The sequence below is a fragment of the Musca domestica genome, unplaced genomic scaffold, assembly GCF_030504385.1.
Source record: "Musca domestica strain aabys unplaced genomic scaffold, Musca_domestica.polishedcontigs.V.1.1 7, whole genome shotgun sequence".
NCBI classification, from domain to species: domain Eukaryota; kingdom Metazoa; phylum Arthropoda; class Insecta; order Diptera; family Muscidae; genus Musca; species Musca domestica.
Genome location: NW_026712383.1, coordinates 25,055,837 through 25,081,579, shown reverse-complemented (window position 1 = coordinate 25,081,579; position 25,743 = coordinate 25,055,837). Strand labels below are relative to the sequence as shown.

General features: G+C 32.6%; 1 protein-coding gene across 4 annotated transcripts in view; it reads left to right on the top strand.

Annotated features, from left to right (window-relative positions):
- Window positions 1-3,922: 3,922 nt before the first annotated feature.
- LOC101888335 (uncharacterized) overlaps window positions 3,923-25,743 on the top strand; it is a 37,017-nt gene continuing 15,196 nt past the window's right edge. For 2 of the 4 annotated variants that reach the window (XR_009343938.1, XM_059129929.1), the window contains exons 1-4: window positions 3,924-5,246; window positions 19,207-19,645; window positions 23,225-23,340; window positions 23,407-23,928. Coding sequence is in view for 3 of the 4 variants with exons in the window: in XM_059129929.1 (XP_058985912.1) it covers window positions 4,767-5,246; window positions 19,207-19,645; window positions 23,225-23,340; window positions 23,407-23,928 (1,557 nt within the window). In the remaining variant the exon portion in view is untranslated. Of the gene's footprint in view, window positions 5,247-19,206; window positions 19,646-23,224; window positions 23,341-23,406; window positions 23,929-24,112; window positions 24,504-25,743 lie in introns of those variants that run through there. The other 2 variants (XM_059129928.1, XM_059129930.1) reach the window with 2 other exon arrangements.

The following is a 25,743-nucleotide window of genomic DNA, read 5'->3' as shown; positions in this document are numbered from 1 at the left end:
CGCACGAATTATGTACATAGCAGATAAAAAAGACAAACAAATTTTTAATTTTCGTTAAAATTTCGTTTAACAACCTTAAAAGGCACAACAAAGAGACAAATTACTGAGCACAAAAGTGTTAACTGAGAAATCCGAAAAAAATTCAATTTACCCTGAGACAAAAATGAACAGTTATTAAAGAATTCTCAGAGAAATCACCAATTAATGAGAAAGAACATAATTAAATGTATGGTTTAATGAGAGGCTTTTGTTTGAACTGAGAATGAGAGAGAGAGCTAGGGCCAACTGTTATTTATGTGACAAACCACAAAAAATTGTTAAGATAACCGAAAGTGGATAAACCGCCGCAATGTCGTAAAAACGTCAACGCTTAACGTTGCCGACAACGAACGAATCGAAACACAAGATGGAATTACAAAAAAGGTAAATAAATATTGACTGTGTTTTTCGGTAGTCGTACTCACAAAAAATAGAAAATAAAAAATCACATTAATTGAGAAGAATATAAACAACAACACTCACCGAAATTTAACTTGAATGAATAATAGAGTTAACGCTGCTACTTTTTCATCTAAAACATGGAGGTATATGGGATTTTTTGAATTTGGTGATATTTGAAGCTTTGCGCTAAACAAGGAAATACAGTAGCTCCAAGGAAAATTAGCAAACTATTATTTTTTATGCTATATATGATTGTCATCAAATTCACTACCAGAAGAAACCTATGTTTTTTTATAAGTGTAATAGAAGGAGCCGTAGATAATAGAACTAGCCTACGGTAACCTGTTTCGAACTGAATCTAACTTCACGCGATTGTTGGAAAATGTATTCGGGGAAGTCCCTTAAAGCTAATTTATCACAAATTTAAACGTGTTGTGTAATTTACTGTCGTAAATAGCAAAAAAAAAAAAAAAATAAAAATGGGAAGACACTTAGGACAAGCCACTGTTGAAGTGAGAAATGTAGTATTTAAATATTACAAAAACCATAAATCGTTGAGTGAGATATCTGAGATTGTTAATAGAAGCCGATCTACAGTTCAGCATATCATAAAACGGTTCAAAACAGATGGATGTGTAGAAGATAAGTAAACAAAAAACGGCAAATAATAAAATATTTACCTTGAATGATGAGAAATATGTTTTCGGTATTTCAAAAAGGATCCATTTTTGAGTGCACCGCAGCTAGCAAAAATTGCTGAAAAGGATTTGGGAAAAATATGTTGCCCTCAAACAATAAGAAATACTCGTATACTGCATATGTCGAATAACAAGAGAAGAAGAACTAGACATAAATCAGCAAGCGAAATCAAGAAGTAAAATTGCGATTTGCCAAGGAGCACATATCAAAAGATCTTTAATTTTGGAAGAATGTGCTGTTCACAGAAGAGAGCAAATTCCATCTTTTTGGTTCAGATGGCAGATGGAGAAAGGCAAATGAAGCGCTCCTTGCCAAAAATATGAAGCCTACAGGAAAGCGCGGTGGTGGGTCAGCAATGGTGTGGGGTTCATTTTCAGCCTCTGGGTCTGGTGTATTGGATTTTATTGAGGGCATTATGGATCAGACTATGTACCTTAAGATTTTGAAAGAAAGTTTGCCACTCTGTAAGGAAATGCTCGGCCTTGGCGGAGATTGTTATTTTTGCTATCAAGACAATGCTCCGAAACACAAGGCTTATAAAGTGCGGTCATGGCTGCTATATAATTGTCCCCTCATCCTGGATACACCAGACCAGGGTCCAGACATATGCTTTATAGGGGATTTATGGAGCTATCTCGATGGAAAAATCGGCCAGCATACTATATCTTGCAAAGAAGATTTGAAAAAGAAGATTTGTTGAAAGATTGGCAAAAAATTGAACCCAGCTTTTTCATTCAGTTACACTAAATTTGACGGAGACATTTTTTCTTTAATACCAACTAACAATGCTATAGAGTGCATGATACTGCTTCGAGAAGGATTATATTTAAAAAATATGTATCGGATCCGAGATCCGCTAAATGGAAATGTACGCTGCAAAATTCAATTCATTTGGACTGATATTAGCCACTATTTGCACAGTAAACCCGAAATCGGATTAAGGATATATATGGGAGCTATATCCAAATCTTAGCCGATCTCGATAAAATTTGGCAAATGTATTTACGAGCTCTAAAAGATATCTGGTACTATTGTTGTCGAATGCATATTACGAATGTGAGGGACTTAAACACCATATCGGATGAAACATATATATGGGAGCTATAGCTATATCTGAACAGATTTTCAACAAATTTGATGTACGAGCTTATAGACTGATTTCCGTCAGATGTGCCAACATTTAAGTCATGTGGACTGATATTGGCCATTTGGTGCACAATTAGCCCGATGTCGGTTGAAGATATATAGGGGAGCTATATCTAAATCTGAACCGATCTTGATACAATTTGGCAGAGGTATTTCTGGGCTGTATCCAAACACCATTTTTGTGAGGTACATATTACGAATGTAAGGGACTTAATGAAACACACGTATGAGAGCTACGGCTATATCTGAGTCGATTCTCATAAAATTTGAAGAACTTGTTTGTAAGATGAATTCAGTCGGATGTCCCAAACCGAAATCGATTGAAGATAAATATGGGAGCTATATCTAAATTTGAACCGATTCTCACCAATTTCAATAGGTTTCGGGCCCAACAAATATTGTTTGAAAACTTTCATCTCAATCGGATAATAAATGTGACTTGAATCGGATAATAAATGAAGGACGGACGGGCAGAAGAAGATCCTCAAAAGTAACAATGGGTCTATCTCGCTTCCTTCTCCATGTTACCAATAAATCCACAAAGACATAATACCCTTACCACTATGTGGTGTTGGGTATAAATACAAATCAGATAAAACAATTGAAAGTAAGTTCAGGAGTGGACGTTCCCTGAAACTTATAGATGCACATGAGAGCAAAATTGTTAGAAAGTTAAGAAAAATCTACGAGTTAATGTATCAACCTTAACTATCCAGGAATATGCAAGCGATGCAGACAATAAAAATTATTTTATGAAAAAAAAACACCAATTTCCTGAACGATCAGCTAGGAAAAAGAATCGAAATACGCGATTAGAGTTCGTAAAAATGTTTGCAAATAGGCCACTAAAGTGGTGGATGAATGTAATTTTTGCCGATGAGAGCAAAAATATAATCCTTTTGGATGTGATGTCAAGGTAATGGTATATCGAAAGCCAAGTACAGAGTTAGAGGAGAGAAATATGGTCTGGGGATGTATAGCGGCATAAGAAGTGGGTAATTTATCATTCGTTGATGGAATTATTGATCATTTGAAATATATTGACCTTCTAAAGGCAAATTTACTGACTAGCGCAGAAAAGTTTGGACTTGTGGGAAAATTTAAATATTATAAATGTAATGACGCTTAAAAATCTGCAATAAATACAAAACTGCCCTAAAGTGATTAAAATACCGCCACAATTTCCAAATCTATCCTGGAGACAATACAAGTGTTTACAAATAAAAACCAAATGAAAGATATCCTTCAGTAAGAATGGTGCAAGATTGATCCAGGATACACAATGTCATTGGTAAAATCTATTTCTGAACGTTTGAAAGAAGTTGAGCGACGTAAAGGTAAAACAACTGGTTTTTAAATTTAAGCTGTAAATATTAGTTTTTTTTTTTTAAGATCTTACTTTTTTGTACTGAATTGACATTGTTGTTCCTTAATAAAAAAGTATGTTAATATTAACACTAAACAAAATCTAATTATTTTTATTATTATTTTTTGAAAATATAGTAATGTTATCTAGATGTTCCCTAAAGAACAAATTAAAAAAAAAAAAAACTCGGCAACCCTATTCACATTTTAACTCATATTTTGTTCCATGAAAACGTATGCAAAGTATCAACACTTGTATGATAAAGGTCGACCATTTAACAGTCTAGCCAAAAGAGAAACAGACAGAGAAATAAATTGAGCTAGACACACAGGTAAAATAAATGTTTAACGGTTTACTCACCTTTAAGACGGCCACCAGCCCGTATGGGGAGAGTGAGAGAACTTATAAAGCGAAGAAAACAAAAACAACCCACCGTTGAACCAATTGAACAGAGTCAAGCAAGTAAATACCAAAGCCGAGACCATTGAGTGTGTATGGGTTTTGGCCACAAAGCTTGAGTTAGGTAACTGGTGCTAACAAAATATAAAAAAACAACAACGACAGCGACAGACAAAAGGTCCAACAAAAACAGAAACAAAAAAATAAAATATAAAAATTCAAGCTGCCTCTAAAGCTGGGTGTGACTTTAAAATACAAATTCAGTTGCTGTTCGACACTTAAAAAAAGTAGGCAAAAAACAGAATACGGCTAAATTTCGAATTGAAACGGAAAAACGGTGGATGAAGCAGAAGTGGAAACGGGCCAAAAAAATATTTTGTTAATAATAGAAATAAAAAAAATAGAAAATAGAGAATTAAGTGTGGCAGAATATAATGGAAAAATTATATAACTGCAATGAAAATGTGTTGATATAAAGCTGGAAAACTAAAAAAAGAAAAACAAAAATTCTCCACCAAGTGCCTAAAAAATAATTTTTATAAAAAAATCTGTTACAAATTAAAAAAAGAACCATAAAACGGAACACATCACAACATATTTCACACGTACTTCCCCCTCTCTTTAAGTTCTCACACTCTCTCTCTCTCTCTGTTTGGTCATAAGTAAAGTAAACTAAACTCCCTCTCCTTGCTGTGTTCGCTTCGTATTTGTGATCATGTCCACCAGTGATTTAAATCATACCGTTACTCAACATCCTTTGCAGGATGTTGATTTATCGGAACCCCCAACAAACACATCTCCCTTTGCAAGCAATGAAAATATTTCTCCAGCAACAACAACAACTGCCACAGCAGCACCTACAAAAAATGTGAATAAAGAAAATTGGGTTAAATTCGATGACGACGTCAATGAAGGTATTTTAGGTACCAACAATAAGAACACAAAACATGATAACGAGAATGCAGGCAGCACTGCAACGACTGCAGTTGACGCTGCGTCAACGGCAAACAGGTTAACACCATCACCCCTACCACCACCAACCAATGCTAAGAGAAATTCAGCTAACGTGGTTGCCGCTGCGGGGCCCGCGGCACGTCCACGAACTCCAACTCAATTGGAGAGCGGCCCGATACAACAGCTGCATGTGGCTCAATTGGATGCGTCAACATCACCTGTGCAGCAACAACAACAACAGGTAAGAGGAATTACAAAAAAAAAAAAAGAAAAGAAACACAAAATGTTGAGAATATGAATGAAAAGAATTGAAATGATTAAAAAAAAAACAACGCAAATGGAAAGATAAACAATAAATTGTTTTGTTGTTTTCGTAGAGAAATATTTCTATTATCTCTCTCTCTTCTTCATTGGGAGAGTTGGCAGAAGATCATCATGAGAAATAATACAGATACCATAACAGTGGAAATGTTGTTCTGTTTTTGTGAGGGGCAGATAATAAAAACATGTGCTTCTCGAAATAAAAAATAGGATTGGGAAAATTTGTATAATAATTTTTATTTTCTTGATTGCAACTAATTTATCTACAAGGTGGCGCAAAGGTAAACTTCCGATGTTTTTGGCTGTAAAAAAAAAATTAAAAACGTTAATTCTTCTTGTGGTTTATTTTATTTGGACTTTTAGTTTTTTTTCACCTCAAGTCCAGATAAATGGCGCTGCCACAGTTTATTGTCATTTGAGCAGTTTTTATGGAATTTTCCATCACTTTGGCCAAAACTTCCGACGATAAGTTCTCACATTCTTGACGGATATTGTCTTTAAGAGCTAAAAGAGTCTGAGGCTTGTTGACATAAACCTGCGACTTCAAAAAGCCCCATAAAAAGAAGTCTACAGCGGTCAAATCAGGTGATTTTGCTGGCCAGTGCAAATCGCCAAAACGGGAGATTCACCATTCACAGTAATCATTTCGCCCGTGACTTCTTCAAAGAAAATGACTCCTCCAGCGAAAACAACACATCATATATTAATTTTGAGCAGCTGTAATGGCTCTTTGTGGGTTCCTCGCCGATTTTTAGTGCCCTAGAAGCGAAAATTTTGCTTATTTACGAACCCGCTAAGATGGAAATGGGCCTCATCACTCATGATTATTTTTGATAAAAATGAATCATCGTTTTCTTGGTGGTGATTAAAGATGGCTTGAGCGTATGTTAGACGCGATTGGCAGTCAACAGCTGATGCACCATCTGGACCTTGTACGGAAACATCTTCAAATCTTGCGCCAAAAATTCGCTAAAGACAGTCGACTGTCGATAGCCATTTCAAAACAGAACTGACATTAGTTGCCAATCGTAAAATATGTATATAGCATTCCTGATAGCAGAATTACTTTTGCGCCATCTTATATAAAGTTCGTCGCTGTATTCATTTTCACTCGGCGGAGATGTTTTGAAAAAAACGTATATCAATCGTCCAGATGTCTAGTTGGTTATTAATACCAATCTAGCTTGAGGTTGTTACAGTGTATGTTTTTGTCGTATATATTTAGTATTCTTAGTGTGCTTTCGAGTTCCGGTCCCTTTACTATACAAAATATTTCGTCCAGGTATTTCGTTAATAATCTCGGTTTCGTCGCCATCTTTTCTACGGATACGTTCAATAATAATAATCCATTACTACGTCAGCTATGATCGGCGACATTGGGGAACCCATTGGAAGTCTTTTTGGTTGTTCGTACACCTTGTCTTGATATACAAAGTATCTGGGGTTTTTTATACAAAAAGAGTCAATATTTCCAAAAATAATTTTTTTTGGAATTTTTGGATAGTATTTGTTTATATTCCATTTTCAGCGACTGTTTTTAGTGCTAAATTTATTGGGATGCTGTGGAACAACGACACTACGTGAAATGATATTAATTTTTTGTTTTTTTTTTCTATTTTGACATTGTTAATTTTAGATTTAAAATCTGCACTGCATCCTTAAGGTTTTATCTTTCTTATATATAAAATACTCTTCATAAGTATAAAATACTCTTCTTAAATATAAAATACTCCTCTTAAGTATAAAATGCTCTTCCTTAATATAAAAAAACTCTTTTTAATAGAAAATATTAATTTGTCGTTCTCAAATTAAATAAATTTCTTCTGGAAGAGAATTGTTATAAATAAAATCGTGGCATTTCTTGTCAGCTAACATTTTTCGTGGATCCATACAAATGTCGCTATCGCGGTTTAAGGAACACATATTTTCGTGTTTTACAACTCTGGCTACATTGAGTGTAGCAACGTTTTGGTCATTGCCACGAATTCTTCCTCTTCTACCGGACATTCCATTTCGCTACGAAGAATGATTAATTCTGACTGTATGTCATGTTCATATTGCGTGGTAGGGGTTTTGGTAGATGTCCAGGAACAAGGGTTTCCAGCTTTCCATGGAAACCCTTGTTCCATGTTATGCAAAATGTCTTCTATCATAAAAACATACTCGCATATTTAAAAGTTGTCATCATCTTCCATATAAATTATTTCGATTTAGGGAAAATTTGAGAAATTTCTGGACTTCAACTGCTCTGTTTCAAGAAATATTTTTATACCCTCCACCATGGGTAGGAGGGTATATTAACTTTGTCATTCCGTTTGTAACACCTCTAAATATTCGTCGTAGACCCCATAAAGTATATATATTCATAATCAGCATAAAATTCTAAGACGATTTAGCGATGTCCGTCTGTCTGTCCGTCTGTCTGTCTGTTGAAATCACGATAGAGCACACATTATTTGACGTAGACCTTTGAAATTTGGCACAAGTGTGTGTATTGTCCCTAGGATGGTTGGTATTGAAAATGAGATATATCGGTCCACGTTCTGGTATAGTCCCCATATAACGGTACCTCCCGATATTCGGTATTTTGATGATTTATGCCACATTTTTTCACGGATTTATCTGAAAATTGGTATTTGTAGGTCATGACGGGTCCCTGAGCGTGTGGCAAAACATTGCATGTATAGGTCCACGTTCTGGTATAGTCCCCATATAACGGTACCTCCCGATATTCGGTATTTTGATGATTTATGCCATATTTTTTCACTGATTTGTGTAAAAGTTGGTATTTGTGGGTCATAATGGGTCCTAGGTCGTGTGGCGAAACATTGTAATTATAGGTGCACGTGTTGGTGTAGCCCCTATATAACGGTACCTCCCGATATTCGCATTTTAATGTTTTTTGCAACATTTTTTCTAATGTTCTTTTACCCTAGGGTGGAGGGTATTAAAAGTTTGGCCCGGCCGAACTTAATGTTTTTTTACTTGTTTTATTTAAATACCACAATGGTTTTCCATACAGGACTTACATTCTTTCCTTTGCCCTGAACTTCTATATTTAAATTATTCAATATAATTGAAATATCTGTTAAGAATGCCAGTTTCAATAAAAACTCTTGATCTTTCATTATTAGGCATTCTTCAACATTTTTCAATTCTAAAAATGTATGCCTGAGTTCAAAGAAGCGGTTAAGACACTGTCCGCGACTAAGCCACCTCACTCCTGTGAAAAGTTTCAGATCCGTATGTGTGGCACCCTTTCGTTTTAAGAAACTAACGAATTTTCTATGATTTAATAAGTTATATCCTATACGGATTTTATTTAGAATTTTTCGCCTAGCTTCATTGAGGGGTGTTCTGATATAAATTTGGCAGCAAGTGTAAATTGGTGAATTAGGCAATGAAAACTATTAAAGTCATAATAATTTGTTAAAAGTTGTACAATTACCACCCATGACTTGCTCCGTCTATACAAACTCCAGCTAGAGACAAAAGTTTTTCACTTTTACATTGGCATGCATAGGCTCTATCTTAAATACTGTTTCAAATATGTTATATTCGGCATCTACGCATCTAATACAAATAGCTAGATGAAAAACGTCATATGTATGAAAAAAAGATCACAGATATTTTTTTTGAATTATAGATCCTTGAATTTATGACCCGAGCAACAGTATGCCGACACAGGGGCAGAGATTCAGCAAAACTTATACCATGCTTGATTTTAACCATCATATTATGAGCAATATCCTTTGTTTATGGACCACCCGAAAATGGGTTCAATTGACGTACAATATATAGGCTTATTATCTTAGAAAGGTTTTTTTAATGCCTTATCAACCTGAAATATGAAACACAATATTGGTGTTGACGGTGGGATACTTATGACCCTGAAGATATTTTGTAGATTCTTCAAATAACTCGAAAAATTTTAAAAATTCTTCCGTTCATTTTTTCCATTTCATTTATTACAAATGCAGATTTTCCAATTTCCTTGATGTTTTTGTGGAAACTTTTAAACATAGTGCACAGTGTATTCCATTGAGTATCATTAGAATTTTGTAAAGTTCACAGAGATTGTGTTCGGAAGAGTGTTTCATCTGCATCATCAATGTCGATTAGAAATTGTTGTTCCGTTTCCATTATATCACGCATTTCCGCGGCTTCATTAAAAAAAGTATAGAAGTGTTTCATTTTCATATGCATTTTGGATTATATTTTCAGAATAATAATTATATCACTCTTCAATTTGCCTACCATATTTGCAAAAATGGAAAAATCTTTATTGTTAAATACGTCGTGGACTATAAACCTATGTAAGGAATGTACCGAACATTGCAATCGGTTCATATTTCTAAGTTTTAAATAGGCCACAATGTTGCTTCCTCCGTCACTAACAACAACAATCTCCTTTTAATTCTAATGCAAACTTTTCAAAAAATTCATATATATTACGACAAATGGTTTGCCTATTATGAGGATGGTTTTTTTGTTTTTTTTTTATGTCTTTTATATATCCAAAAGATCCTGTTCGTTCCAATATATTAAAAGGTCTTAAATTTCTGCGGAACCTATGTACGAGCAGACGTGCGTTATCAAATTTTTCGATATCTGATTTTTCCAAAAATTGTGATTTTCGAAATAAAGCAATTTTTTGTTTTTTCTTATTAAAAAAAGACACGTGCTATTAAAAGTGTAACCGCATTCGCCAAAAACAGAAAATGTATTTCAGTATTGCCACATTGCAAAAATATGTGGAATGCATTTTTCAACAGATTTTACAAAATTCCATAATTTTTTTGAACATTTTCAATTCCAAATTTGGTTGAACAGCTTGGTCGATTTGATTACCTGTATTCTTCTTCCATGGTTTATAATGTTACAAACTTAAACGGTGGTTGCATCTAAGCCGATTGGAGCCGAGAAAATTGTCGGCGGCAGCTGTGAAGTTTTTTTCGGCGGCTCGGCTTCATTGCGGATTAAAGTGTCACTACTCGGTTCATTGACTGGAGGATTCAAATTATTGCAATTTTCATTTTCCAAACGGGTTTTAAAATTATGAATTGAAGAATTTTGTCTTTAAACACAAACTAAAACAATGTTGAAGTGTTCCTAACATAACTGTTTTTTTTTTCGTTATGACATCGATAAAATAGCAAAACAAGTTGGTTTTTGGAGGTTCTGGAAAATAACATTTGTTTTTTTCGCCGCCTGTTTCCAGGTCGGCTTTTATCATATGCCATTAAAAATTTTCCACTTTTTAAACGCCAGATATTATTTCGTGCCATTACTTTGTGGACAATTTTGTATATGGAATCATTTTTGTTCATTCAACATTTTTTCAGTTTTGCCATCAAAAAGAAACAGGAACGAATTTTATATCCATTCATTATATGACACTTAATGAAAACATAACAAGCAAATGTCAGCGATAAGAAAACCATGATATTTTTCATCCGTATCGTCGAAACGGAAACTAAAAAACATATTTTTGAAAAACATTTCTTTTTTAGTTTTTTTTTTTTATCGTGATGCTAGGTCAAATGTTTGAACAGATAGTATACAGCTGACAACTCCTCAAATATTACTAAAAAACCTCTCTCTGAGGAGACAGGTGTTTACTGAGTTCTCCAAAAAATAATTAACTAAAAGTTATCGTTTAAATAGAAATTAGACAATTGAAATTAAAAATTAGAATATAGACTGCATGTAAGATTAATTCTAATTTCGAAACTGGAAGGTTAATCACTTTAGCCTTTTGAAGTCATATTTCATTTCATGAGATATTATACAGTGAAGGAATGAAGTCAACATACACCTTACGATTTTAAGATTTTGGCCAATAGGCAACTATAATTAAACAAGCTTATACAAAAATATCAAATATATACTTTGTTGGGTCTAAAATTATTATTTCGATGAGTTGCAAACCGAATGACGAACTTAATATACACTCCATACTATGTATGTTGGGAAGTATAAAAATATGTGAAATAATATTAAAAATATGATTCAAAATTGGCGGGGAAAAGGTCTACCTACAAAAATGAAACAATGCAAACGTTGTAAAAGGGGAGCACCATTTATTTTTCGGCGTTTTTAGTTTAGATGTCTTTGGAAGCAAAAAAAAAAAATAATGGAAAATCGCAAAGAAGCTCATACTTCAGTTAGAAATATAAGAAAAAAGCTACATAAAAAAACATAAATCATACGGAGAAATCGCCAAAACTTGTATTTTAAGCTATCCAACTGCGCAAACTGTAATACGAAAAAGTGGAACAACTGAAATGAAAACGCGATCTGGTAGACCGAAAAAGTTGTCCACACGAGATGTTAGCAGTATTATCTGGAAAGAAACGTTCAGACAAGATCTTACATCCCAGAAGCAGAGTAGCCCATAAGAAACCGCTAATTTTGGGGGGAAACATTGAAAAACATTTTCGTATTTTATGAGAATAACATCTGGTTTTCTATGATAAGACCTTCTGGTCTTCTATTAAGAAGACCTTCTAGCCTTCTGTATAGAAGACATTCTTGGGCGTCAATGAGAAGACCTTCTAGCCTTCTATGAAGAAGTCTTTCTTTGTCGTCAATGGAAAGACCTTCTGGCCTTCTATAAATACCTTCTGGACATCTATGAAGAAGACCTTCTTGGCCTTCTATGAGCATATCTAAAGTCTTTTGTCTTATCCTACAGTCATAATTCATTTATCTTATTCTCATTTGTTTCCCACCAATGTATCTTAATCCTTAGTCCTTCCTTATGTTCTCGTTGTTCCATAGGGATGTGTGAACATTTTTCGCCCAAATCTTAACATCTAGTCGTTATTGGGTTTTCATATTCTAGATTTATTCCTCTTAAATTTCTGACATGTTCCGACAGTGAGTTTTGCCGCACGTTACCTCTACTCCCTTTATGACCTGGTACCCACATGATGAGTATTGATCCTTCTTTAGAATAATTGGTGATCGCCGTTCTACAGTTCATGACTTAACTTTCTTGACTTGGTGGTTGCGCCAAATAATATCCTACTGTCCGTTAGGATATTTATCATACCATTTCAGAGCCTCTGTAATAGCTTGGTTTTCCGCCTGGAGAACCATAGTGTGGTTCGGTAGGCTGAGAAAGATTTCGGTCTCCAGGTCTTCTATATAAAGGATCCTAGACCCATCGACTCCCATAATTTTGGCCCGTCCCTGAAGTAGCAACTTGAGAATTGCATACCGTTAAGTATCCTTTGTTTCACAAGTCTCTACCCGGTATTGGTGTTTTACACAGTGCAACTAATTTTTTGGTACTCTGTCAGAAAATGTCTCCCATAGTGAAATGAAAAACTGTAAAAAAACTAATAATTCATCATTTTAAATCAGGTAAATCTGAAAATTCTATATCAAAAATCGATGGAAGACCAAGAACTACTGTCCATTATATAATTAAAAAAAATTCAAAGCAGATAAAACAATTGAAAATAAGTGAAAATAATGAGATGTGTAAAATATGAAGAGAACCGGATGTTTTTTATGATATTCTGATTATTTTGGTTATTCAAAATTTTGACCCTTGGTGAGGAAGGTACCGGAAGGAATGGACCGATATATTCTATCTTCAATTGTTTAAGGAAAATCGACTTTTGATGATGATTATTTACCACTACCAAAAGTCGACTTTGACTGTAGAATCAGATAAATCCGACATCAGCACAAGCTGCCACAACCACGTATCTACATCAATTTATATTCAAAGGCCGATTTTAATGAAATGTTTTGTATGCAGCCGAATGACTACAGCAATGCCTAAACAATTATTGCTTCAACTCCCCCTGATCTTCATCTCCCTCGACATCAGCCACTTTGAAAACACTTGAAAATTGAGTCATTTAATAAACAAACTGTAGAGAGAGAAAAACACGCAGAACGCGAAGAAAATATTAAAAAAACACATGCTGGTCGATCTGTCTCCTTAAATCATTTCAAGTTTTTGTTTTTTTTTTTCTGCCTGAAATTGTTTGTATTTTCGTAGCTGTTATCTTGGTTATTTTTTTGTTAAAATATTTACTTTATTGTTGTTGTTGGTTTTTATATTGTTATTTGTTACTGTTTTTCTTCTAGGATTGTGGTAGTAGTGTTTTGAAAAAATCAAACACACACTGCAATTATCTTGGCAGCCTAACAGCCGGTTTGTTTTGAGCTGAACTTGACTTCTGTTGTGTGTGTTTTTTTTATTTTTCTAATTTTCTGTTGTTGTTATTTTTGTATTTTGTTGTAAGCTGCTCTTACTTCTGATGTGAATAACAAATTATTGAACGAATGAATGAATTGGAAATATTGTCAAATCAAATTTGCGGTTTTGCATAAAAAATGTGGTTATAACTCTCAAAGTCCAATATATGAGAGTTTGGAATTTTATTGAAATAGCATTGAATTTGTTTAGGATTGAATTGGGATTGAACCAGTGCAGGAATACTTCTTCGATTCATTGAGGTTTAAATAATCTTTTATATAAACATTTTTGTTATTGGGTTGTTGTATTCGCAATATCTCTTCGTTGTCTTAGTTCATTGGCGGATATGAAGCATATAAACGACGTTAGCAGGTATGTCGTCCGATTTATATGAGGTATAATCTTTTACCAAATACAAGTCAGATAAAATCAATAAGAGCTCAGACTGAGAGAAGAATCCAATTTTCCTCGCCGAAACATCAAAATATCATTATGACGGTCTCCAAAATGTTCATTGGATTCGACATTATATCTATCACGCACTTAAAATGGTTAAACTAGAAAAAGAAAGAATTGTTAAATTTGCTCTGAGATAAATGATTTTTCAAAAAATACGGGAACGAAAAACTAGCAAGAATGTCGAAGGTAGGTGGCAATCCCTCAAGATCAATATGAGATCGAATTAGAAGCTGGCAACTCAGCTACATTTTTTAACACTACCAAACATGGCCTATGAACAGAAAGCCCAAATGGCTACTAATTTCGTTGCGAAAATACTTTTTTGGGAATAGATTTCTAATTAAAAAATTAAAAATGTTGTAGGACGTCATAAAAATAATTTTCATTTTGGATAGTAAAATTAAATAAAAAATCAGAAAAAAATTTGTGTCGATTTTGCCGACAGATGTATAGCCCTTAGCCAATGTTCGATGATTATTCAAACTGTTGACCCTCTATGGAGTAGGTTCCAAAAGAATTGGCCAATATTGTCCATTTCGTATCGGACATAAATAAATATGATATAAATATTGCGACGTGCCAGGTTTGGACTATATTCGATACTTCCTTCACTTTATGTGATATATGCGATAATTATTACCAACCTTTGACTTCCAATATCCCCACAAGAAGAAGTCAGGCGGCGTCAAATCGGGCGAACGCGGTGGCCAGTCCAAATCACCACTTTTCGACATCAAACGGCCCGGAAACAAATTCTTCAGAAAATCGATTGTTATGCGACTTGTGTGCGGTGGAGCGCCGTCTTGTTGAAACCAGAACTGCCTCATACGATTTCGACGAATAATTGGTATTACAAAATTGATCGCGACATGATGACCAATAACGCTCCTTATTGATGGTAACAGCATGGCCATTTTCATTTTGGAAGAAAAACGGCCCAATGACCGTTTTCGCACTAACGCCGCACCAAACTGTGACTTTTTCGTCATGAAGAGGCACTTCTTGAATCTCCTGAGGCTTCATCGGACATGATAATTTGTTCCAAAATTGCTCGTTATCTTCGGCCATTTCGATGACTCTTTGGGCCCATTCCAATCGACGAGGTTTGTCCGCAGGCAACATTCTTTGCGTCAATTGAATTTTGTACGGGAACAAATGCAAATCAATGCGAATAATCCGTTGTAAAGTGGACCGAGCCATGCCCAACTGCTGAGAACGGCGTTTTTGGGATGTTCTTGGGGACCTCTCAACACTGGCTCGTACGGCAGCGATATTCTCGTCCGATCGCCTTGGTCGACTTTTATATGGCCTCTTCGGATTAGAAAGAGCCTTACTAGTCGAAAATTTTTCGTATAAACGCTTAATGGTGTTCTTAGAAGGCGCACTTCTCACATTTTTTAATGTTTTAAAAGCACGTTGAGTTTTCACAATTGACTTCTTCTGTTGAATGTAAATTTCAACTATTTCGCGTGGCGTGTATTGGTTCATGGTAAAAATCTGCTTGGACTGACGCTTCAAACGCGGTATGTCATTAAGCGATGCGTTGCTAGATGGGTCCGTCGAATATGGGCAACCCTGTACTGTAATCTTACGAAATGTACTAAAGTTAATATTTGGTGAAGGAATAGAGCTGTTATCCTGAAAGTTGATATAGATGAAACAGTTAGTGTCTGTGGTTAAGATATGAGGTGGTTTTGGAAATGTGTATTGTAATTGTTCAAAAAGTACTAAATGGTACAATATTTGGTACAATTGAACAGATTGTGCTTGAAATTTGAAATTTTGTATTAGGATCGCTGTTCATGTGTAACCTCGACATATGGAGGTAGTTTCGGAATTGTGTACTATAATTGTTCGAAAAGTACTAAGTGGTAGTTAATTGGGTATCGGTTGAAGGGATAGGACTGAAATCCTCAGATTTGATATTGAGCTCTATGTTGGTATCTGGGATTGAGATATGGAGGTAATATTAGAAAAGTACTAAATAGTACTACATGTGGTATTTTGTATTATTAGGTATAGGGCTGGAATCCTCAAATTTGATATTGAGGTCTCTCTTGATATTTGGAATTAAGGTATGGAGGTGACTTTGGAAATGTGTACTATAATTGTACGAAAAGTTATAAATGGTACTAAAATTGGTTTTGGGTAAAGGGATAAAGCTGGGTTCCTCCAATTTTATATTGAGCCCTCTGTTGTATCTGGAATTAAGATATGGGGGTGGTCTTACCATAATTGTATGAAAAGTACTAAATAGTTCTAAATCTGTATCATTGTTTGTGTCAAGGATGGAAAGATGTAGATTGCTTCGGATATGCGAACTAAATGTTACTAAATTTGATATTAGGTGAAGGAATAGAGCTGCAATACGGAAATTAGATATTGATTGCGCTGTTGGTTTCTGTTGGGTTTACATTTGGAGACGTTGAAATAGTTTGGGACACAAAATATTGGATATGGGTCCATTTTGCAGTGGTTTTGCTAAATTCCTCCTGAAAAAAAAAAACTTCAAAATGAAAGATTTTGAAGACTTTTTGATTTAAATGCTGAACATTTTCCATGATTCCAAACTGGAATCTTGAAAATCTGAAAATTTAGTACGATTTATGAAATTTTGAAAAAAAGGACTTTACTGAAAAGAGAACCGACATTAGTGACACCAATAATTCTTGAAGTAAGCCTAAACTCTATATAAATTTTTCAAACTTTATGGTAAGTGATGTGAAATATATCTCAAATTTTGGCACTCCTTTGTATATGTCCCTGGTGAAGACTATTTTTGTCTTTGAGGTGATCAATGTGATGCTTTGCAGGAGAATTTTGCCAAAAATCACCTGACGTTTGATTTTAACCCTCAAATGTGATATTTTTTATACCAAAAGTTAATGAAAATTTTTGTATGATATATATTAGGTTTACATATTTGTTTTGATCAGAGACTCATAATGAAATTTGATTTAGAATATTTCTTTCTTTGAAATTGTTCCAAAAAATTGAAGTCTTAAAGAAGATTTTGCCTTAAAATGGAAACGTCTTACATTAACAGTAAAAACCTAAAAACACATAATTTTCGATTTTAGTATTTAAATTTCGAATGTAATTTTCTTAAAAACTATTGGGCCTGGATTTGTAGTTTATTCTGATATGTATAGTGAAATTTGGTGTAGAATATTTTCTTTTTCAACACTTTTTGTTTAAAACTACATTTTATGTTATTTTATGCCTTAAATCCGAAAAAGGCCAACGGAAAATTGAACAAAGAATTTGGTAATATTTTCGACTTTTTTTTGCCAATATTGATGGAAATATCTTCTTGACATATAATGGAAATGGAGATTTCTTTTGTTTCGAAACTTATAGTGAAATTTGATGAAGAATATTTTTGTCTTTGAGGTGATCCTTTAAAGTGATGTTTTGTAAGATAATTTTGCATAAATACACATGATTTTCGATTGTAATACAAACATGTGTTTTTTGTGTATATACCAAAAGTTAGTGATATTTTTTTATGATATATATTAGGTTTTCACCTTACTTTTGTTCAGAGACTCATAATGAAATTTGATTTAAAATATTTCTTTCTTTGAAAATTTTCCCAATAAGTGAAGTTTTAAGGTAGATTTTGACTTGGAATGAAAACGTCTTACATTAACAGTAAAAACCTAAAAACACATAATTTTCAATTTTAGTATTTTAATTTCGAATGTAATTTTCTTAAAAACTATTGAGCCTAGATTTATGGTTTATTCTGAGATTTATAGTGAAATTTGGTGTATAATATTTTCTCTTTTAACATTTTCTGTCTAAAACTACTTTTTATGTTACTTTCATGCCTCAACTCGAAAAACAACCAAAGAAGATTCTATCAAAAAAGGAAGCATTGTTGCGTTTTTTTGCTAACATTGGTGCAGATCTTTTCATGATATTTTATGGAAATAGAGATTTCTTGTCTTTGGTGACTTATAGTGGAATTTGATGGAGATTATTTTTTCCTTTGAGGTAATCTTTCTAAAATGAGGCTTTATAGGAGAATTTTCCATAAACTCACACTAAGATCGAATTTAACCCTAAAATGCGATTTTTTAATATTTATGAATTCCTGGCGTTTAGGTAAGATGTAGACTTTTGATGTATTCCGGGACCCATAGTAGAATTTTATGACAAATAATTTTGTAGAATATTTTGACTTGCTACGATGCCGTTTAAGAGGAGTTTTTAAGCATATTTTGAAAAAAGACCCATTTGGTGACTAGATAGAGGAGTTAAAATGTCTTGACAAAAGAATCCTGGTATTGTTGGCAGTAATATTGCTGGAGACATTCTGTAAGGATTCCGAAAAATCTTAATTCTTCATTTCTTTCATTTCATTTCTTCATTTTTAAAAATTTTCAAAAATGTAGAAGGGAGGTCAACTTTTTCCCTCTATTTAGATTACTTTGCTATGTAAACTTTTACAAAGCCGATACATGTACCTTCAATTATTAGCTCTTTTTTTAATAATCTTTTGGATATTTCTTGGCATTATCGAAAAACAAATAATTTTATCTCGAAGGATTCATTCAAAAGAGTTTTTGGTCTCCAGCAACTCCCCTTCCCACCACATAAGTGTAAGACTTCAATATGTTTGGTCCCGCCCGTCTATTGGCCTTGCTTTACTTGTTTCATATATTTTTTTCGTCACAATCTTCTTTAACAGCCATTATTTGAGTCTAGACGTGTGGTTGAAAAAGCTTAAAATTCTCTATGAAAATTGAACCGTAAAAGGTAGACTGAAATCATGTCGTTTTTTATTTTTTCCCTCCGGCCATACATGGTCACGTTCTTTATGCACTTTTTTCGCTTTTTGTAGTGATTCATAATATTGACGAGTATGTCATGCATTTCGTAGGAAGGTCTAGTCAATGGGAAATCAATAATATTGATTCGAAGAGAAATCGGTTGCATTCCCTTTAAAGGGCCATAAGAAATGACAAAAACGAAAATAAACAAAAAAACTCAACCAAATATGACTACCATAGTTCAAGGTAGAAATCAATGCATTTAGGTTGCATTTATGAATTTATGGGGATTCCGGTGGCAATCAATTTTACTAAGGGCTTTCAAAACTGTTCTCAACATTTTGGGTTTCATATCACATTTATTCGAATCGTTTTATAACTTTCGCTTATTTTCCATTTTTTTTTTTCAATTTCCTGTGTAGCTGCACTCCACACGCTCTCCGTCGTCACATTCCATACCGGATGTTGATGCCCCGGCTGTATTGACTACGGAAAGTACGCATGTTGATTTGAATGCTTCCGTCAAAACATCACCGCAACAACAACATTACCAAAATAATAACCAACAACATCACCACTACCAAAAATCCACAATTCCTAATGCAGCTAATATCCAGGGGAATGCATCAGCTTCGTCTTCCAGTAACAATGTTGTTGTTGCCAACAACAATAACAGCCATCACAATCAACAACCAAATTATAGTAATAAGCTTGGACCATTGGGCGCCGGGGCACCCACACCCTCATCATCCTCGTCAGCAGCAGCATCTGCGGTGGCCAATAATGTCACAATCCCAGTAGAATCTCAGCCACCAATGCGGACAATTGAGTTGTCAACTGGGCGGATACGAGAAGGATTTGGTAAGTTAAGGAAATTCAACTTAAATTCTTTCCGATCCTTGGAAAAATATTTTTTAGAAAATCCATGTTTCGTGGATCCTTGGAAAAACCTTTTAAAATATCCACGTTCCTGGATCCTTAAAAAATATTATTTTTAAAAAATCCACGTTTGTTGTAACTTTGGAAAAATATATATTTTTTTAAATTCACATACCTCGGATCCTTGAAAAAATATTTTTTAAAAAATCCTCGTTTGTTGGATGTATGGAAAAATATTTTTTAAAAAATCCACGTTTGTTGGATCTATTGAAAAATATTTTTTAAAAAATCCACGTTTGTTGGATCTATTGAAAAATATTTTTTAAAAAATCCACGTTTGTTGGATCTATTGAAAAATATTTTTTAAAAAATCCACGTTTGTTGGATCTATTGAAAAATATTTTTTAAAAAATCCACGTTTGTTGGATCTATTGAAAAATATTTTTTAAAAAATCCACGTTTGTTGGATCTATTGAAAAATATTTTTTAAAAAATCCACGTTTGTTGGATCTATTGAAAAATATTTTTTAAAAAATCCACATTTGATGGATCTATTGAAAAATATTTTTTAAAAAATCCACATTTGTTGGATCTATTGAAAAATATTTTTTAAAAAATCCACGTTTGTTGGATCTATTGAAAAATATTTTTTAAAAAATCCACTTTTGTTGGATCTTTGGAAAAATATTTTTTAAAAAATCCACGTTTGTTGGACCTATGGAAAAATATTTTTTAAAAAATCCACGTTTGTTGGATCTATGGAAAAATATTTTTTAAAAAATCCACGTTTGTTGGATCTATGGAAAAATATTTTTTAAAAAATCCACGTTTGTTGGATCTATGGAAAAATATTTTTTAAAAAATCCACGTTTGTTGGATCTATGGAAAGATATTTTTTAAGAAATCCACGTTTGTTGGATGTATGGAAAAATATTTTTTAAAAAATCCACGTTTTTTGGATCTATGGAAAAATATTTTTTAAAAAATTCACGATTGTTGGATCTATGGAAAAATATTTTTTAAAAAATCCACGTTTGTTGGATGTATGGAAAAATATTTTTTAAAAAATACACGTTTGTTGGATCTATGGAAAAATATTTTTTAAAAAATCCACGTTTGTTGGATCTTCCAAAAAATATTTTTTAAAAAATTCACGTTTGTTGGATCTTCCAAAAAATATTTTTTAAAAAATCCACGTTCGTTGGATCTTACAAAAAATATTTTTTAAAAAATCCACGTTCGTTGGATCTTACAAAAAATATTTTTTAAAAAATCCACGTTCGTTGGATCTTACAAAAAATATTTTTTAAAAAATCCACGTTTATTGGATCTTTCAAAAAATATATTTTTAAAAATCCACGTTTGTTGGATCTTTCAAAAAATATTTTTTAAAAAATCCACGTTTGTTGGATCTATTGAAAAATATTTTATAAAAAATCCACGTTTGTTGGATCTATTGAAAAATATTTTATAAAAAATCCACGATTGTTGGATCTATTGAAAAATATTTTTTAAAAAATCGACGTTTGTTGGATCTATTGAAAAATATTTTTTAAAAAATCCACGTTTGTTGGATCTATTGAAAAATATTTTTTAAAAAATCCACGTTTGTTGGATCTATTGAAAAATATTTTTTAAAAAATCCACGTTTGTTGGATCTATTGAAAAATATTTTTTAAAAAATCCACGTTTGTTGGATCTATTGAAAAATATTTTTTAAAAAAATCCACGTTTGTTGGATCTATTGAAAAATATTTTTTAAAAAAATCCACGTTTGTTGGATCTATTGAAAAATATTTTTTAAAAAAATCCACGTTTGTTGGATCTATTGAAAAATATTTTTTAAAAAAATCCACGTTTGTTGGATCTATTGAAAAATATTTTTTAAAAAATCCACGTTTGTTGGATCTATTGAAAAATATTTTTTAAAAAATCCACGTTTGTTGGATCTGTTGAAAAATATTTTTTAAAAAATCCACGTTTGTTGGATCTATTGAAAAATATTTTTTAAAAAATCCACGTTTGTTGGATCTATTGAAAAATATTTTTTAAAAAATCCACGTTTGTTGGATCTATTGAAAAATATTTTTTAAAAAATCCACGTTTGTTGGATCTATTGAAAAATATTTTTTAAAAAATCCACGTTTGTTGGATCTATTGAAAAATATTTTTAAAAAATCCACGTTTGTTGGATCTATTGAAAAATATTTTTTAAAAAATCCACGTTTGTTGGATCTATTGAAAATATTTTTTAAAAAATCCACGTTTGTTGGATCTATTGAAAAATATTTTTTAAAAAATCCACGTTTGTTGGATCTATTGAAAAATATTTTTAAAAATCCACGTTTGTTGGATCTATTGAAAAATATTTTTTTAAAAAATCCACGTTTGTTGGATCTATTGAAAAATATTTTTTAAAAAATCCACGTTTGTTGGATCTATTGAAAAATATTTTTTAAAAAATCCACGTTTGTTGGATCTATTGAAAAATATTTTTTAAAAAATCCACGTTTGTTGGATCTATTGAAAAATATTTTTTAAAAAATCCACGTTTTATTGGATCTATTGAAAAATATTTTTTAAAAAATCCATGTTTGTTGGATCTATTGAAAAATATTTTTTAAAAAGTCCACGTTTGTTGGATCTATTGAAAAATATTTTTTAAAAAATCCACATTTGTTGGATCTATTGAAAAATATTTTTTAAAAAATCCACGTTTGTTGGATCTATTGAAAAATATTTTTTAAAAAATCCACGTTTGTTGGATCTATTGAAAAATATTTTTTAAAAAATCCACACATTCTATTGAAAAATATTTTTTTTGAAGATTCAAGTTTACTTGAATCCCTGAAAAAATATTTTATAAAAAATCCACGCTTTACGGTTCCTTGAAAAAAAAATGTTTTTTTTAAATCTACGTTTGTTGGATTTTTCCAAAAAATTTTATGAAAAATTCACGTTTTAGGGGTCCTTGAAAAAATATTTTTCTCAAATCCACGTTTTTTTGGATCTTTCAAAAAATTTAAATCCACGTTTCTTGTATCCTACGGGTCTTTGAAGAAATATTTTTTAAAATATTCATGTTTTATTGATCCTTGAAAAATATACAATATTTTTTCAAGGACCTTCAGACCATGAAACTTTTTTAAGGATCTTCAGACTATGAAACGTGGATATTTTCAATAATATTTTTTCAAGGACCTTCAGACCAAGAAACGTGTACTTTTTCTAGATATTTTTTTAAGGACTTTCAGACCAAAAAACGGAGAATTTTTAGAAATTGTTTTCAATCCTTGAAAAAATATTTTTTTTTAATCCATCTTTCTGGGATCCTTAAAATTTTTTTTTTAAGCCAACGTTTCTTGGATCCTTGAAAAAACATCTTTCAAAAGATCCATGTTTCTTGAAAAAATATTTTTTTAATCCACATTTTTGAGATCCTTGAAAAAAAATATTTTTTTTTAAAAACGACATTTCTTGGATCCTTAAAAAAATATTTTTCAAAAAATCCATGTTTTTTTCAAAAAAAAATAATTTATTTTTTGTTTCTTTTTCGTTTAGCAAATGGCGATGTAATTGTCACCCTTTTACCGGCTAACACAAAATTCCCCTGGGTGACTCCGGCTATTTTCCGTCCTGAATTGGTACCTGAGGAGCTTATGGCCCAAGGATTGACCGTGAGTTTGAATTTTGAAATCTTCCAAAAGAAATAGAAATTAATCCTCTTTTGTCCTTCCCTTTAGCTCACCGTTGAAGAATATGTCCATGCCATGGAGACCCTGGTCAACGATTATCGCTTCACCATGTACAACATTTGCTATAAACGTATCCTGGTGTGTTGGATCCTGTTTGCATTTACGGTCCTACTGACTCTACTCTTCTCAGGCCTCCAAGGGGTGGCCCTATTCTCCCTCGGAGTGGGTTGGCTTTTCCTAAATGCTGCTGCCATATTTTTGTGTATGTGGGTGAAACTGCGTCTGGCTCGTGGCCTGGAAAAGTGTCTGGCCAGGGTGAATAAACAGCTGATTAAACATAAAATCCTACTGGTTTTGGATGATCGTGGTCGAATTTCGTGTCATAAAGTGAATTTGTGTTTCTTGTATTTCGATTCGGGACCCTGTGTGAGTTTCCTCAATGAATTCCTGGAGCATACTGAGCAAAATGGTGGCGAGACCATTAAGGCGGGATGGGAGTCCAAGTTGGATATTGATTTGAATGATATTGTCATACAGGGCAATACACCCGTGAGGGTCTCAAGGAAACAGGTATGTGGGAGTTTTTCTTTACTTTTTTTTTTTTTTGCATTAAGTTTGTAAATAATATTTTCACACAAAAAACCTATCACCCCAAAAATGCAGAGCCTTTAACCCACATTTATGTTAATATTTAAAAAAATATATACCACCTACCACCTTTATTGTATTCAAACTATTATTATCAAATCTTTAGGCTGTGGCCCAAGAGCTTTACCTCAGCTATTTGCAACGTTGGGGCAAAGACTTCTTAAGACGTCGTCTCGATTGGACTGTCCAAGAGGCTGGCGTACACGAAACGCCTCGTCATCTGCAATCATCCATCTGCCCCTGCCAATATGAGGAAGAAGTTCTGCGCAATAAAATCAAAATTCATCTGCAACGCAAACAATGTTGCGGCCTTAATTGTCTGGGTTGTTGGATGTAATGACAGAGAAAAACAAAAACAAAAAACAGCAACAACTACAAACACAAACATCCCAAAAGCAAGCAACCCAAAAGCAAACAGAATCACAAACTAAAACTAAAGACCAAACACGCAAAATCGCACGGAATTGCTAAACAGAACAAAAGAAAGAAAAAAAGAACAGACACTAAAGAAAACGCAATAAGTTAAAAACAACAAAAGCTTAATTTTCTATTTTTTATTTTCCATCACTCTTTCTCTTCCATTTGTGTTTTGTTCTTATGTATTTTACTTGTTTTCTTTTATTTTTGTATTTTATTTTATTTTTGCTTCACATTTATCTTTTTATCTATTTTATCCACACATATCTTACTTTGTAGTCGTTACTATTTATGTTAAATATTTAATTGTTTAACTGAAAAATATATATAAACTACTGGACAACAAAAATAACAATAATTATGGCTTTATTTAAACATTTTCCCATCACACAAAAATTGTGACGGTTCACTCAAGGCAATGGTGGTAGAGTCTCAAGCAATGTGTGTTGCATAGTTTCAGGCGCTTGCAGTTAAACCGTTGAAAAAATATTCTTTAAAAAATCCACGTTTCTTGGATCGTTGAAAAAATATTCTTTAAAAAATTCACGTTTCTTTGGATCGTTGAAAAAATATTCTTTAAAAAATCCACGTTTCTTGGATCGTTGAAAAAATATTCTTTAAAAAATCCACGTTTCTTGGATCGTTGAAAAAATATTCTTTAAAAAATCCACGTTTCTTGGATCGTTGAAAAAATATTCTTTAAAAAATCCACGTTTCTTGGATCGTTGAAAAAATATTCTTTAAAAAATCCACGTTTCTTGGATTGTTGAAAAAATATTCTTTAAAAAATCCACGTTTCTTGGATCGTTGAAAAAATATTCTTTAAAAAATCCACGTTTCTTGGATCGTTGAAAAAATATTCTTTAAAAAATCCACGTTTCTTGGATCGTTGAAAAAATATTCTTTAAAAAATCCACGTTTCTTGGATCGTTGAAAAAATATTTTTTAAAAAATCCACGTTTCATGGATCGTTGAAAAAATATTTTTTAAAAAATCCACGTTTAATGGATCGTTGAAAAAATATTTTTTAAAAAATCCACGTTTAATGGATCGTTGAAAAAATATTCTTTAAAAAATCCACGTTTCTTGGATCGTTGAAAAATATTCTTTAAAAAATCCACGTTTCTTGGATCGTTGAAAAAATATTCTTTAAAAAATCCACGTTTCTTGGATCGTTGAAAAAATATTCTTTAAAAAATCCACGTTTCTTGGATCGTTGAAAAAATATTCTTTAAAAAATCCACGTTTCTTGGATCGTTGAAAAAATATTCTTTAAAAAATCCACGTTTCTTGGATCGTTGAAAAAATATTCTTTAAAAA